The sequence below is a fragment of the Anolis sagrei genome, chromosome 2 (assembly GCF_037176765.1).
Source record: "Anolis sagrei isolate rAnoSag1 chromosome 2, rAnoSag1.mat, whole genome shotgun sequence".
Taxonomy (NCBI): Eukaryota; Metazoa; Chordata; class Lepidosauria; order Squamata; family Dactyloidae; genus Anolis; species Anolis sagrei.
Window position 1 is genome coordinate 137,615,535 of NC_090022.1, and position 16,922 is coordinate 137,632,456.

The following is a 16,922-nucleotide window of genomic DNA, read 5'->3' on the forward strand; positions in this document are numbered from 1 at the left end:
TTCATCAATCCTCAAAAGAACGACTAGGCTGTAGAAGCCACAAGGGAGTGTTTTGAGTCCGAGACAACAGAGGTCACATTAACATTTCCCCAGAGGACTGCCAGCAGCACATGGGCCAAAGAAGAGCTGTGGCAGCAGTAAAGGAAACTGACAGAGTGAACCAGACCTAAGATTCCTGGCATTTCATCCCTGCCGCCTTCCCGGCTAGAATCCAGTTGACTAGATGCTGAGCCAATTTTATGATTCCCACTAGTTACGCACTCTTGTTGGGCACAAGGTTCACGCTGTGCCCATTTCTAACTTACATGGTAGTGGTGGAGAGTTTTTGATGCTCAGAAGACACTGAGACAGAGTTAAAAAACTAAATATTCACGAAGCGGATGAAAAAAGGCTGTTTATAATCCCTTAACACAGAACCACAGTGGAACCAGAGAGAATGTTTGAAAGCAGATCAGTCCCAAAGAGAGCTTGCTTTCACACGCTTTCGCCAAAGCACCCTGAGGCAGATTAAGAAAGTTGAAAGGGCAACATGCTACATTAAACAACAAACGGCTCCAATTGCCTAAAGAATTCGCAATCTGCAAGCACAACGGCTTCATGTCCTTCTAGAACTTTTAGTATGTACACACACACACCAGCATAAGTTAGCAGCACAGAGGTATGCACCTACATAATACAATTATCAGTCAGAATTAACACAGAAGTACTTCAAGTAATGGCGTCAGTGCTGGGAAATACACAATGTCCAGTCAATCTGACTATTAGCAGCTAGTTTTGCCACTTCAAACCTGCCTGGCCAAAATATGGGAAGTAGAGATTGTGGGAAATTGAAAGAGGTTTTCCAAAACACACTATAGAAAACGTATTGCACATATTTATGGCACATTTTGGGGGGATATGTTTGTAAAATACATCTTATGCTCCATAGGATAGCTAAGGGCCCTTCCACACAGCCCTACGTCCCAGAATATCAAGACAGAAAATCCCACATTTTCTGCTTTGAACTGGGTTATCTTATCTGAGTCCACACTCAGATAATGTGGCATTTTCTGCCTTGATATTCTGTGTGGAAGGGCCCTGAGTTTCAGTGTGGAAGGCCTGGATTTAAAATACTTGCTCAGCCAGGTAGCTCAGAACACCTGCTTGGTATAAGTGAGGGCCCCACACCCCTCCCAGTTTCTTTGGTTAACCAGAGCTTCGGATTAAAGCTCCAGGCAGGTAGTCACAGGTAACCAGGAATGCCATGCAGGCAAGTGGGTAGGCAGGTGGAGCAGGGAGCAAGCATTTTGTCCCTCCTCTGCAGAAACCCAAAACAGAAACGCTATCAGCGACTTCAGGAAGGAGAAACTCCACTCCTCCTTTCACCAGCTCCCAGCAGCAGCTGACTAGTATTTTTTCCATGAGATATAGCACTGCTTTTTAAACTGTGGGTCCCAAACCCAGTTAGGGTCTCCTTAGCTCAGCGAAAAAATTCGCAACAGTAAAAAGTTTCTGAACGCCATTCATTTACACAAATCTCATAGCAACAATGTGTAGTGGTTATAGTAAACTCTGCAGGATATGCTTCAGCTGTACTCCACAAAAAGGAAACCCAGCCTGTTCAGCAAGCCTTGCAAATGCAGATTTATTTTCAGTAAATGTTTGGTGTTTACACCTACTTTATATACCTATGTACTTGGGGTCATGGAAACATTTCTCAGGTCAAAAGGGATCCCGAGTGGAAAAGTTTAAGTAGCCAGCAACTATGGTACCTTTCTTGGTCTTCTTTACAAGTATAGACTAACAGAGCTCAGCATGGTGACCTGGCGGTCAGGAAGGCTATGACTCAGGTAGAAGGGCTACAAGAGGACTCTGCCTGAGACTCTGGAAGGTTGAGTCCAGACACAGCGACCAATTGTCACACTTGGCACTTGGCCCCCATTATTAGTGTTGCAACCCAGACGTCATTTGAATAAGTCAAACATGTTTTAGTAATCTGATCTTTTAGGGGTAGTTTTAGTACTTTGTAGCTTATAGTTTGTAGTGTGGTTGTGTTAGGTATGTTTTGTGTATGATATGTTTTTAAAATTATTGTAAGTAGACTTTAGTCAATACAATTAAAAATAAAAGGTTTTAGTTGATCAGTCAATCAAGCTTATATTGTGTGTGTTTGTGTGTTTCAAGTCACCTGTTGATTTAAGGTGACCTCATGAATTTCACAGAGGTTTTTAAAGGTGAAGAATACTCAGAGATAGCTTGACTAGTTCCTTCCTCTGAAATACAGCCCACTCCATCTCGTATTTGTTGGTGGTGTCCCATCGAAATACTAGTCAGGGCGGATCCTGCTTAGCTTCCAAGATCAGATGAGATCTGGGATCTTCAGAGTTTGGGAGTGAGGAGCCAGAAGCAAAAAAAAGTGCATGTTCTTTGTTGATAACACTACATGTGTTGTTTGCAGCAGCATCTTACACGTATGCATCCTGAGAGAAGGTAAGGTGCTTCTTTTGGAAGTCCAGCAAGCTGTCACATACCAGGATAGACTATTTCTCCAACCGGCCCTGGTTGTGATCAAATGATAATGGCTAGGGGAAAGACTTTAGGACTGGAGAAAAAACTTTTTAGATTAAAAAAATTGTGTTGGGGAAATCAGCAGATTTTGTGGTGGGAAAGAGTCTTTGGACGCAAAAGAAACAATTAGACTACACATGGTACAAATCCTACACTTTGTCCACCCTGATCTAATCCAAAACTGTTTAATCTGAGTAGTATCTGCCTTGCAGATTCTATCTACCTATCAATAAGATGTCAAGATGTAGCACGTCTGCTTTACCAATGAGCTAGTGTCTTCTTCATACTTTAAGATTGTTCTTGCCACTTGTCTATAATGTGTGTGCATGTATGTATGTACAGAGTGCCTTATTAGTTGAGACATCTATTTTAGCAAACTAACTAACACTTGAAAAAAACAATCCATGTAAGCACTGCAGCTCTATTTAGTATACATAAGCCAATTGCTTGCGTCTTTTCTTTGGTCACTCGGGGTTTCCCTTGTAGCTTATCCTCATGCTCTACATGTGACTAACGGTCACAGTGACAGGTACCAAGCATCTCCATAAACTCCCAGGTTTCTTGCTCAGCAATATCTTCCTGGCTGGGTTTGTCAAAGAATACAGACTTGTAATCTGCCCTAAGCCACTGAAAGAGCAAATGAAGGAAGTGTAAATAAAAACTAACACACAGGATACGTTTTTCTCTCTGGCCAGCTATTGCTGCTGTGACATTGAAAAAGGGATCTTAATGCTCCTGAAACTTAAAAAGCTTTGGAAGAAGGCACAAGAGAGTCTGCACTGTAAAGCCACCATTTACCAGACTAAGGAAGGAAGCAAGCAAAGCCAACATCAACACTCCTGAGAAGCCAATTCCACTTTGCCTTGTCTGACACCTGCCAGGCTGCCGCCGTGTGCCTTGAACTTGTTTCTGACTCATCCCCACTATTGGCAAGATTTGTTCAGAGGGAATTCATGAGGATTACCATAAATCAGCAGGTGACTGGGGGGGGGGGCACCAACTCTGTGGAAATAATATAGTTTGATGACAACATGGAATCAATGCTATGGGGTCATGGGAACTGTAGTTTTAGAAGGCCTTTAGCCTTCTCTTTCAAAGAGTGCTGGTGCCTCACCAAACTACAACTCCTATGAATCCACAGCATTGAGCTATGGCAGCAAAAGTGACATCATACTGCATTCATTCTACAGTGCACCCTGGAACACACATGCACACATACACTGGGATAATATATTTCAGGGTACTTTCAGTACTATCGAGCTTATGAGCTTGACTGTTCCCCCTAACATGCCACTATGATTTATTGTGTCAGTCCACACTGGCAATAAAAATGAAACACACAGATACAGGATGGGTGACACCTGGTTTGAAAACAGTCCATGAGAAAGGGATCTAGGAGTCCTAGTCAACAATCAACTAAACATGAATCAACAGTATGATTCGGCAGCTAAAGAAGTCTATGCGATTTTAGGCTGCATCAATATGAGCGTAGTATCAAGATACATATATCCATACTTCAGGAAATAATGCCTTACTGCTCATTGGAGGAAAGGATATTAGAGGCAAAGATGACGTACTTTGGCCACATCATGAGAAGACAAGAAAGCTTGGAGAAGATAATGATGCTGGGGAAAATGGAAGGAAAAAGGAAGAGGGGCCGACCAAGGGCAAGATGGATGGATGGCATCCTTGAAGTGACTGGCTTGACCTTGAAGAAGCTGAAGGTGGCCATGGCCGACAGGGAGCTCTGGCGTGGGCTGGTCCATGAAGTCACAAAGATTCAGAAACGACTGAACGAATAAACAACAACAAATCAAGATTGAGGGAAGTCCTTGTCCCACTCTATTCCACTTTGGTCAGACCTCACCTGGAGGACTGTATCGTGTTATGGTCACCACAATTCAAGAAGGACATTGGCCAACTATAAGGTGTTTAGAGAAGGGCAACCAAAATGATCAAAGGTTTTGAAATCAAGCCCTATGAGGAATGGCCAAGGGACCTGGGTAAGTTTAGCTTGGAGAAAAGAAGGCTGAGAGGGGTCATGATAGCCATATTTAATTATTTGAAAGGGTGTCACGGAGAGGGAAAGAGCAAGCTTGCTTTCTGCTTCTCTGGAGACTAGGTCAAAATGGAGCAATTGATTCAAATTGCAGATAAAGAGATTTCACCTAAACATTAGGAAGAACTTCCTGATGACAAGAGCCGTTTGGCAGTGGGATAAGCTGCTACGCAGGGTGAAGTCTACTTTTAACATTTTTAAGCAGAAGTGGATGGCCATCTATCAGGGGTGCTTTGACTGTGTTGGACTGGATGGCCCTTGCAATGTCTTCCAACTCTACGATTCTAAGATAAACCAGTCTTATTCACTGTTCATTGTTTAGAAAGGAAGAATAAATCAGCAGAAAGAGAATTCTAACAGAATGGGCAAAGGATGAAATCCTTCAGGGTCATGACTTGTTTTGTTTCTGCTTTGGAGATGCTGCTATAACTGCAGACGGCATAACAAGTCTTACTTGTTTATTCCAATTTGTTGATCTATGGGTTTGTTTGTTTTTTTAAATGTCTTCCTTGACAAAAAAAAGTTTGCTATTAGAAGCTGCATCCTAAATTGTCACTGAACGCGAATGTTGAGCAGTGAACAAGGGCAAGGTGAAAGATGTGGCGTAATGCAATCAAAGATCAATTCTATTTGAAAAAAGGTCAGGCTTACTATACACTGAAACAGCACAGCTCTTGGAAAATAATCATCATCACATAGCTTTACAGCAATTTTAAAGGAGTATAAACATAATACCAAGACAGTCTGGGAAAAGCCAGATTATTATTCTATGAAGCCACCCTTGTGGCCTCTTTCCCTTTCCCCCCTTATCTTTTCCTCCTCCTTCCTCTTTGTCCATTATATATTTGAGTGCTACATCAATGCTACTACAGCATTTGCCACCCCAATTTTAATAATCTGTGTTTAAAGACTTTAAGGATATCATAATTGCAGCATAATTATGTTATATTTTTCCAACTGGATGGCCCCCCACGAGGGTCTTCTTCCAGGGGAAACCAAGAATGGGCAACTTGGGAGTCCCTGAACAGACTCGGAAGTAGAGTTGGCAGATCAAAAGACAACTTGGCAAAATGGCTCTACCTGGAAGAATCCTCCACCTTGTGCAACTGTGGAGCAGAACAAACGACTCTGCATCTGTAGGCTTGCCCACCATGCCCTGCCTCATGCACAGAGGAAAAAATGTTTAAAGCTATAGACAATGCAGTTGCTGTTGCACATTTTTGGTCTAAACCTATCTAGCAGCTTGTGATCCCTTTATTTTATCAGTTTTAGATAAATTATTTTATGGAATGCTTTTGACACAAAATTAAAAAAATAATATATTTTAAAATAGAAATTTGATGAATTTCAGAAGGATTAAAATATTAAAAAAGAATTAGGAAGGAACAAAATTATCTGGTTGTTTTGTAGGAGAAAAGTTATTTAAGTACAGACAGCATGCAATGGCTGAATTAACATAGGAAACTTGAAGTTTTCCATTTGCACATTTCAATTCTACTTCTGCCTTTGATTCACCAGTGAACTCCCTAACAGAGAACTGAAGCCAAGATCTGCAACATTAAGTGTATGAAAGGTTAGGATGGAGATAAAACAGGATGTTATACAGCAGTATTCTGTTCTCATTCCAAGACGGTCATGTCACAAGTCAATTGCTTAGGACCGCATTGGAGATATGGTTTTATATGTGATACGGATAGTTAGGTTTACGTTGTCCTTCATGATACAGAAAAGGTAAGGCGACATCTTTCACTGCAGATGTTTCCATGTGCAAATGTTGACAGACATACATCAACTCTTCTCATGCATTTTTTTTTAAAAAACCCTTTTTTTAAAAACATGCTTATTTCACCCTAGTTTTGAATAAGATCAGAGATGAGAGATGTTAAAACAATCAAGAGGGAAGAGAGAAATGAGACCAAAACAAGTATATAACAATCATAGGCTTGTGTGGAATACTAGAGAACTGGGACAGATAATAAATGTCTGGAAAACAGAGCTAAACGCTAAAAACAAAGCACACCAAGTCATCTCCCCAGCCATTGTTAGTTCCACTGCAATATTGCCTTCCTCGCTTCAACACTTTCCTATATATTCAACCAAACCACCACCACCAAGACTGTTCTGGTGTTGAAAATGTTGACATCGGCAGATATCGCTACAAATTCCATTCCAGGCAAAATGATTTGATGGTTGTTTCAACCACACTAATTTAGGCACACCTCTCCCAGGACTAAATGCCCAGGAATGAAAAAGGGGCAAGAAATACAGAGATATGAAACAGCTGCAAAATGGAAGGACATGCTTACAGACATATCACAAACCAAAGTGAACGTCTGTGAATGCTTTTCATATGGGTAAGTCCCTTGCGATTCTTGAAGCTGGGTTAATCCTTTTGCAGATTGTTCCCTTTTTTGTGGACAACTTTAAATGTCTTGGCTGTGTTTTATTTGCCTGCTGCTGACATTATGACATTTATGAACTCTATTAAAAATACATTCTATTTTTAAAAAATCTCTCACACATGCATTCCTTCAGAGGAGAGTTTCTCACACTGTTCAGAGTGTTCTGGAGGAAGAGTAATCACAAACACAGAGGGAAATTGGGGAGGGGGGACAACTGCAGCAATGGGAGGAGTCATCTTGTACAAACTCCTCCTGTGCAACTGAAGGCTTTCCATGCTACTCATCCAGGAGGAGTGTGTTACCAGTAGCTCCCATGAGGCTGCATGGCACTTTAGGGGGGCACGGTGCACCCCACAGCCTGCATGTAGCCCTTGAGCCCCATTTTTGTGACCACTGCATGACTTCCAGGATTTTCTTTCTCACCTGATCATGCAGAAAGTTCCTCAAATGTATTTAAACATGTAGAAACACCCCAGTCACAAGTCTGGCATGGTGCACAAAAACCTGTTTTCATTTATGGTCCTTGACAATACAATGCCATCTCTTGTTGCCATTTTGAGAGGAGCTGAAAAGGAAAATTGTGGCATTTGGGATTGCTGTTGGAGGATGGAGTCTCACATTGGGGGAAATTGACTATAGCACCCAGAATCCCTCAACCAGCTGTGACAGAAGCCAGAACTCAGAAACATTACTTTTCTTTCTTTTTTTCAGTGCTGTGCTCTGGCCAGAGGTATATATGGGCAATATGGGATTGTCAGAAATATTAAAAATTAACTGGGTATTTTTGATTACAAAAGTGTGAGTTAAGCACTGAAAGAGTTAGTAGGCTGAAGCCTGTTAAGTGTCAGTGGGCCAAAAGCTAGTGTCATCCTGAGCAGTGTGAGGTAAATCTCTGTGTGAGAGAAGCCTCGTATAAGAAACCTCCAGTGTACGAAGACTGCTGTGTGTAAAGTTACTTTGTATTTGTTTATTTGTGTTATGGAAACATTATTGTTGCAAATAGTGGAATGATATTATTTTACTACAAAGAAAAGCCTCCTATGGAAGAGATAACATTGGTCCATGTGTTTTTGTTCTTCTTATCACTTTGAGCTACTGGTGCTGGCTCGCTGATAAGTTACTTTGCTGTGCATTTATGAGGAGGGTCTTTTGTTATTAAGCCCACTCTCCCAACAATTCTAGGGTGCTTGTGGCTTTGGTGTTTTCACACTTTATTATGTGTTAAGAGAGGCTTTCTGTGTGGTTTTGGTGTAAACATTGCATGAGTCTTGGGGTCTGATGAAAGAATAATGTTTCCAAGTTCTGGTATAAGCCCTTTCCTTGCTCTCCCAACAAAACTTGTTACACCAGAATCTTTTACTCACCCTCTATCTAGCTTTTTCCATACACCCCCTTCCTTTCATGCCCAAGCCATGGCCCTCCTTTCAGTACATCCATTAGTATTAGGTTTTGGTTCTCCCTTTCTCAGCAGTTTTCAACCCGCTCCTTTAGCACCCAGCAGGCTCACTCATTTGTTACCTGCACTCCTCCCTTCCCTTACCTGTTTCCAAAGAAAGGAGTCTGTCTTGTTTAGATGCCAAGAGATGACCAGGTGAAGCACAGAGAGCAAGGCTCCAGCCAGCACAGCCACCCGCATGCGCACGGGCAGGAGTGTATAGATGATGTAGATGAAGAAGACGCTCCACCAGACCCCTTCGGAGGCACTCCGCGGTGAGACCAGAAGGGTGCCCAGAGCCTGCACCCCACACAGTGCCCCGATGACTAGGTAGCTCACAGCCCACATGCAGTCCTGATGGAAGCTGGTCCGGTTGCACAGGAACATGAGGGAGAGGAAGAGGGCAGCCGCCACGGCCAGGGCGGCAGCGTACGGCACGCGAGGACTGCCAGGCACACAGTGGAATACCAGCATGATGCCACAAGCCAGCACCAAGACTCCCATGAGCACAGTCAATGAGCTCTGGTTCATCTGGAAGAAGTAGCGCTGGTAGAGGCGCTCCAGCTTGGCCGACTGGAAACGCTTGGATCGAAACACGTGCAGGAGGCGCCGGCCACAGTCCCTGGCTGAGAACCCCTTGGCTTCTGCCGTGGCTCCTCCGCTGTCCTCAAAGCCCAAGTCCACGGCTTTGAGCCCCAAGTCCCCTGCCCCACTGGCAGGTGGTGGCGGTGACAGTGGCTGCTTCTTGCCATAGTGGTCCTCCTGCCACGAACAATTGAGCCCAAGTCCCCCACTGCCTCCTCGCTCCAGCTCCGGGTCCTGCAAGCAGCTCATGTAGCGCGGGCCACAGAGCGCTGGGCGATGGCGCTTGGGCCCATTCCGCTCCCCCCAAGCAGTCTTCCGCTCGTCCACTTTGGGCACCAGGATGCCACTAAACCAGGACATGCTGCAAAGGAAAAGGCAAGTGAGACTAGACCTATAAAAAGAAGCACTAACAGCCAAAAAAGATTTGACCCCTGAGTTCTCTCCTGGAGGCAAAGACCTGAGGCAAGGGAGAATGCACTCAGATTGTTTCCAGTCTCGGTCACAAGTCACACAGCAAACATATAAAAGCCATTAGACAGGATGTGCTTCAAGCAAGGAAGCTGGATCCAAGACAGCATGAGACAAGTTGCAAGTGGTTGGAGATACCAAAAATGAGAAAACTCCTTTTCCAGGCAATAAATGCCAGAATGCTGCAATCAAACAATCTCTTGCGGATTCTAGGCATTTTTTTCCACCTGAATTTTCCAAACCTTGCTGACCAGCGGAAGGTGCGGACAAGAATCCAAAAGGCTTCCAAATTTAAGTTCCAGGAAAATAACACTTGGAAAATGTATTGTGGAAGGCTTTCAGGGCCAGAATCACTGGGTTGTTGTAGGGGGGTTTTTTGGGCTATATGACCATGTTCTAGAAAGGAGCCCCCAGTGGCGCAGTGGGTTAAAGCCCTGTGCTGGCAGGACTGAAGACCGACAGGTCGCAGGTTCGAACCCGGGGAGAGGCGGATGAGCTCCCTCTATCAGCTCCAGCTCCTCATGCGGGAACATGAGAGAAGCCTCCCACAAGGATGATAAAACATCAAAATCATCCGGGCGTCCCCTGGGCAATGTCCTTGCAGACGGCCAATTCTCTCACAACAGGATGCTCCTGACACGACAAAAAAAAAAAAAAAACAAACCAAAAACCCATGTTCTAGAAGCATCCTCTCCTGACATTTCGCCCGCATCTATGGCAAGCATCCTCAGAGGTTGTGAGGACATGGCCATATAGCCCAAAAAAACTACAACAACCAACACTTGGAAACATCACAGAAAGATGTTTCTGACCATAAGAAAAATATTTTGAGACATAAAATAGGAATTGTCCTACTGCCATCATCAGAAACCACACATTCACTGTTGTAAGGAAACCCATGCACCCCATACCTGAAAGGCCACTGGGAACTGGGTGTGATGAGGCGACATGGATCCCCACAGGGAAAGCAGAGCAGCAACTGTGAGGGGCACCTTTTATTTCCTCTTCAGCATTGAGCTGGAACTACAACCTGCTGGGAGAAATGGAGCTTGTCAGGCTGGTCATTCATGCTAAATCCCATTCCACAGCTGATAGCATCTGTAGCAATTCCATTCAGCAATTGCCTGGGAATCTAGACCAGGTTTCGATCTCCTGATCAATCCGTACCCACCGCCACACATTCCCCTCTCCTTCGCATTCTGCTGCAAGCACTTCAGAGACTTGTGATTCTTTAGTGTCTTGTGGAGTGATAGAATCTCCTTCTTTGAAAAGAATTTCAGGAGTGATTTGTTTGGATTTCTGAATTTCTACAAGGTATTTGACTAGATGGCCTTTGAAAACCTTCCAGTTGTGTGGCATTATGATTCTGGAGAGTCCAATCACACTTAGATTTATTTACCCACTTTTTATCTATGCACTTTTGTATCCCTTTCCCACCTCTTATCGCCTCTATAATTTAACTGCCTTTCCTGCACAAAGCTCTACTCTGCCATGCTTTTGGTGCACAGAGGTGGAATCTTGAAGGCTATGCCTGCAGAGCTTGAACTCTGACAAGTCCTAGTAATCTGGCAATGCTTTGAATATGCTCCTGGTTTCAGGCATCTCTGCTGCCTGGGCATGTGCTTAGCTAAATAGCTCATCACTAGACAGTGGACACCAGGTGATGAACCGGCCACAGCACCCATCAACACACACACACACACACACACACACAAAGAAATCACATAAAGTAGCCATGATCTATTTCTGTGGAGGGACTAGCTGCACCACTAGAAATCATGGGCCATTAAGGTAAATACTATATGGCTGAGGAGCAGATTGCATATCCCCCTTGCTCAAAATAAAAATAAATGAAATACAGCACTAGGGAAAAAATTATCTTAACAAACACAGTACATGCAAAAAATAGAGACACAGACACTCTGAATCAGAAGGAAAGGAAATATCACAGAAAGATGTTTCTGTATTTCAATCTGGATCTTTTTTCATTCAAATGTTTATTTTAATTGTATATTGTTGTTATGTGCATTGAATTATTGCCTATCTGTAAGCCGCCTTACATCCCCTTTGGGGTAGAGAAAGGCGGGATATAAATATAGTAAATAAGTAAATAATAATAAATAAAGGCTCCAACTGACTTTAGCTTTGGGTGACAACCCTTGGATTCTCCAGACCTATTCAAGACATTGTGGGAACTTAGTCCAAAACACCTCTAATGCCAGAGGGTTGTCTCCTCCAAACTAGAGTTTAGCAATGGGAAAGAGAAAATAATCACAGGTACCAAACTACCCAATAACATTTAACTCACAAACTGCCAGCAGTAGAGTGATGTATAGAGGGAGAGAGAGAGAGCTATAACCATAATTTTTTGTGGTTGCTCCAGCAACAAAATAGCCATAGTGTTAACACTATAGCAATGCCCAACATGCTAACTGACTTCAGAGTGACTGTAAAAATTTGGGGGGGGGGGGGAGGAAAAAATAGATGATGGGAAGGAATTACATCAAAAGACTGCAGTCATACTGGCTGGGGTCACCAGGAATGTAGTGAAGCCCACTCCAAGGGTGTCCGTAAGCACATGTGTGCCCTTCGCCCCATTGCAGAGGTAGAAATCAAGCAGCTGCCTAAAGGCTGCTTGACTGCAAATCCCACTAGTCCTAGCCTAGTGAGAAATTTTGGGTGCTGTAGCCCAGCCACATCTGGAGGGCCATTTCACTCACTGCTGCATGAAGGAACCCACGAAGATCCAGATCTTTCCCAAATCTTCCCTTCCCTTTGTTAGCTCACCCGAACCACCGGACAAAGATCAGCAACCAAGGATAAAGGAATTCCAGCCCAGAACAGGCTCTGCCAACACACAGTTTACTAGATGCCTTCATTTCGGCTTCCTCTGCTCTCCCGGCCTTGAGAAGTCCACCCTCTTTCTCAGAGTTTCGAGGAGCTTTGCCCAGTGTGTGACAGAATGAGTTTTGAATGAGGGGAAAGGGGAGGGTGGAAGAACAGAGGTCCTGGCAGCCAATTTCCTCTCTCCAACCCAGCTCGCAGTTCAATGTGAAACCAAACGGGAATAGTTTTCCCCTTTCAAACTCTATTTGTCTTGAGTGCCAGCCAAAACCAGGGCTTGTTTTAGCTCCAACCTCTTCAGAGAGCAATTCCAACACCCTCCTACACAGTCCTTATCTGCATCCATCCCAGGAGATGGCGTCACCGCCATGACATCACTGCCCTTTACGGTTAGGAACAGAGATGTATTTCAGAGGCAGGAGCCCCCCTCGTTTCTTCGCCTCCCCACAGAACACAACTCCACGCAGGCCACCCTTGAGTGCCAAGCCAAAGGCATGGCAGCCCACTGGGCAGGACTCTGGCACACAACCACCTCCGGCGGCGTGGGACAAAGTCACGGCCACCAACAGCTCAGCCGACAAGTGGCACTTGAGGACAGCTTTGTGCAAGTTGGAGGTCAGGGAGTGCAGGCAAAATACAACCCTCCAAACTGAAACATTGGAGGGGAAGGAAGTGAGACACTCAGGTGGTCAAGGAGAGAAGAAGGGCCTGAGCTAGAGAGCAACAACACTGCACACATTTCAGGACTAGTGCAACAGGATAAGTTTTTTTTTAGCATTCTTAACCAATACAATAATAAACAAGAACACTCTGATAGAACAACAAGATGCTGAGGTGAGTAGTGAGTATCCTAACATGAAGGCATGGTGTTATGGTTCTTCATTGAGGGCCCTTCCACAAAGCCCTATATCCCAGAATATCAAGGCAGAAAATCCCACAATATCTGCTTTGAACTGAGGGCTCTTCCAGCCAGGTCCTATATCCCAGGATCTGATCCCAGGTTTTCTGCTTTAAACTGAATTATATGAGTCCCCACTGCCAGATAATCTGGGATAAACAGGAAACTCAGAATCAGATCTTGGGACCTGTCAGGAAGACCCCTGAGTTATGAGGCCCCTTCCCACACAACTAAATAAAATCCCACATCATCTGCTTTGAACTGGGCTATATTGCAGTGTGGACTCAGGTAACCTAGTTCAAAGCAGATATTGTGGGATTTTCTGCCTTGATGTTCTGGGTTATATGGCTGTGTGGAAGGGCCCTGGGTGATCAAAGTCCACATTGCCATATATTCCAGTTCAAAACAGATACTGTGGGATTTTCTGCCTTGATATTCGGGGATATAGGGATGCGTGGGAGGGATCTGAGATATATCCTGGCTGCCCCTGACCCACCACCTTCTAAAGAGCCATCTCTACACAAAATATCCCTGGCGGCCAAGGCTTTTCTGGATGCCACCATTGGGCTCAAACCAGGCTGTGGTCAAAGGAGAGCTTGTCTTCCTCTTCTATCCTGCACACCCACCCCCTAGTTTCCATTACTTGGTTGTTTCTGATACTTCCCAGGAAGAAAATAAGGCTCCTGGTGTCAACCTGCCTTCTAGATCTGTCCTATAAAAGAGCCAGGACCCACCAAGGAGTGGGAAGAAGCCCACTTGCACCTTCCTCAGGGAGGCTTGCTTCCTGCCCAGGCTGAGTGAGGAGCAGCTCCCTCTTGGGGAAGCAGAGAGATCCCACCAACCAATGGAGGGGAGGAGGGAGTCATGCACTGCAAGCCTAGAGGTGACAGTTCTCAGGGCCAGGATCCCTGGGGTGCGTTGCCACCTCGTGTCCTGCAGAGGGGCCTTTTCACCCTGGGTTACAAGGGGAAAAGTGGAGAGTCGTCTAGTGAGAGATCTTGGCTGTTGGGAAGTGCCAGCCCAGGAGACATACACACAGGTCATCTGTCGGGGGTGCTTGGACTGTGTGTCCCTGGGGCCCTTTCCACACAGCTGAATAAAATCCCGCATTATCTGCTCTGAAGTGGAATATATGGCAGTGTGGGCTCAGATAACCCAGTTCAAAGCACATATTGTGGGATTTCCTGCCTTGATATTCTGGGTTATAGGGCTGTGTGGAAGGGCCACACTCAGATCTTGTGGGATTTCCTGCCTTGATATTCTGGGTTGTAGGGCTGTGTGGGAGGGCATGGGGCTGGACTGGGTTTCCTCCAAGTCAATGGTTGTAGGTACGACAACGCAAGCCCCATAAGCGCAAAACCCACCCCTCCAGGCTCGGATCAAGGTTGCGCCCCCCACGGGGCTGCTCCCAAGGCAAGGGCTGGGACTCCTCTTCCCCACTTGCCCCCTTCTCCACTCTGAAGGCCCCTCGGCTTCTCAAGCCGGCCCATGGGCTCCTCCCGGGCTCTCCTTAAAGGGAGAGAGAGGGTCCTGCAGATCCAGCTCACCTCCTGGCCTTCGGGCCTCCTCCTCTTCTTCCTCCTCTTCCTCCTCCTCTTTGGGGCTGCAGCGGAAAGAGAGTCCGGCGGCCCAGCTCCGGCCCCTGTTTACAGCGCGGCCCGCGTCCTTCGCTTGCTTCGCCGCCGCCTCCTCTTCTCCATTCCTGCCTGCTGCTGCTCCGGGCCCGGCCTCTCCTCCTCCTTCTCCTCCGCCTCCTCCTCCTCCTCCTCCTCCCTCCGCCTGTCCGGGGTAAACGCCCTCTCGCCCGGATCCGCCACCAGACCAGGCCCGGCCCGCTGCGCTCTGCTCCCGGCTGCCGAGGATCGGGCCCAGCCGCCCTTAAAGGCGCAGGACGCGCGGGTCTGGGCGGCAGGCCCAGAGGAAGGTGGGGAGGGAGGGAGGGACACCCCAAAGGAGGCACCTGCCTGCAAAGCAGCCCCTGCTCTCTCTCCCCTCCCCTCGGAAAGGGAGCCTCCCCCCATCGCCCACCCCTCCCCACTAACCAGGGACCTCATACCTGCAAGACACCCCTCCTGACTTCCCAGGTCTTGGATTACAGTCCTCTCACCTAACCTAGGGTTACCTTCAGGGCTGCATCCAGGTCGCCATGGATTGGGTTGGGGGGGGGGGGGTTGTGTATTTTAAAATGGATTTTTAATTGTATTCATTATAAAGGTAAAGGTCAGGGTTTTCCCCTGACATTAAGTCTAGTCGTGTCCAACTCTGTTGGTTGGTGCTCATCTCCATTTCGAAGCCGAAGAGCAGGCGTTGTCCGTAGACATCTCCAAGGTCATGTGGACAGCATGACTGCATTTTTTTTTATGTCAGGAGCGACTTGAGAAACTGCAAGTTGCTTCTGGTGTGTGAGAATTATCCGTCTGCAATTATACAGGGTGTTTAAATGGTAAGGAGACTTTTTGGACTATATGTGAACCCAACACACACAGTTGCAGTGAGTTTTCTGGACTGTATGACCAAGTTCCAGAAGCATCCTCTCCTAACGTTTTTCCCACATCTGTGGCAGGCATCCTCAGAGGTTGTGAGGTCTGTTGGAAACTAGGCAAGTGGAGTTTATATATCTGTGGAATGATGTCCAGGGTAGGAGAAAGAACTCTTGTCTGCTTGAGGCAAGTGTGAATGTTTGAATTGGCCACTTTGATAAGCGTTTCATGGCCTGCAGTTTCAGGGCCTGGCTGGTTGCTGCCTGTGGGAATCCTTTGTTGGGAGGTAGACCACTCTAACAATTCTAACAACACTGGGCCACGCTAACAGCCACCATGTCAGACTGCACAGATAAGCCACTGAAATCTACAAGCATGTGGACAATTTCAACAGAAAAGAAGAAACCATGAAAATGAACAAAATCTGGCTACCAGCAGGCCCATAGCCAGGATTTTGATTCGGGGGTGGGGGTGGGGGGGCTGAGTCTGAGTGAAAAGGGGTCTACCCTAGCAAACCTTTTGTATCGTTATCCCAATACCACCATGCATATGGGATATATTGAGCATGGTGATCAGATCATGATATGAATAAACATAACAGTTTAAATAATGTACCAGTAAGGCCTTTTCGCAGACCACCATGAGAATTTGGGGGGGGGGGGGGGGCTAAAGCCCCCAAAGCCCCCCCCCCCCCCGACTACATGCCTGGCTACCAGTATTAAAAAAACTCCAAAATCAGGACAGCAAATAAATAACAGGACTCAAAAGAGCCGGGGAATTCCAGACAAGAATTAATCAGGGCTAGCTAACACCTCCCAAAAAGGATTCCCCCAGGCAGCAACCAGCCAGGCTTTTAAATGCTAATCAAGGTGGCCATTTGCAACATTCACACTTGCCTCAAGCAGACAAGTGTTCTTTCTCCCACTCTGAACATTCCACTGACATATAAACCTCACTTACCCAGTTTCCAACAGACCTCACAACCTCTGAGGATGCCTGCCAAGATGTGAGTGAAACGTTAGGAGAGAATGCTTCTGGAACATGGCCATACAGCCCAGAAAACTCACAGCAACCCCTTGATTTTGTCCATAAAAGCCATTGCTTTGTTTTGTTTTCATTTTATTTTAAATTGATCAAAATATGCAATTTTTAACTGAAGAGAAAAGCAGAGTATAAATAAAGTAAATAATAAATACATACATTC

The 16,922-nt window shown here is 45.7% G+C and overlaps 1 protein-coding gene across 3 annotated transcripts in view; it reads right to left on the minus strand.

Moving 5' to 3' along the window:
• The window catches only part of ADCY6 (adenylate cyclase 6), a 64,786-nt gene extending 49,666 nt beyond the window's left edge, over positions 1 to 15,120 (minus strand). The window contains exons 1-3 of one of the 3 annotated variants that reach the window (XM_060764134.2): positions 14,786 to 15,120; positions 10,408 to 10,526; positions 8,549 to 9,389 (exon numbers count right to left, since the gene is read on the minus strand). In XM_060764134.2, coding sequence (XP_060620117.2) covers positions 8,549 to 9,388 — 840 coding nt within the window. In that variant the 5' untranslated portion in view covers position 9,389; positions 10,408 to 10,526; positions 14,786 to 15,120. Of the gene's footprint in view, positions 1 to 8,548; positions 9,390 to 10,407; positions 10,530 to 12,283; positions 12,507 to 14,785 lie in introns of those variants that run through there. The other 2 variants (XM_060764135.2, XM_060764136.2) reach the window with 2 other exon arrangements.
• Between the last annotated feature and the right edge of the window lie 1,802 nt (positions 15,121 to 16,922).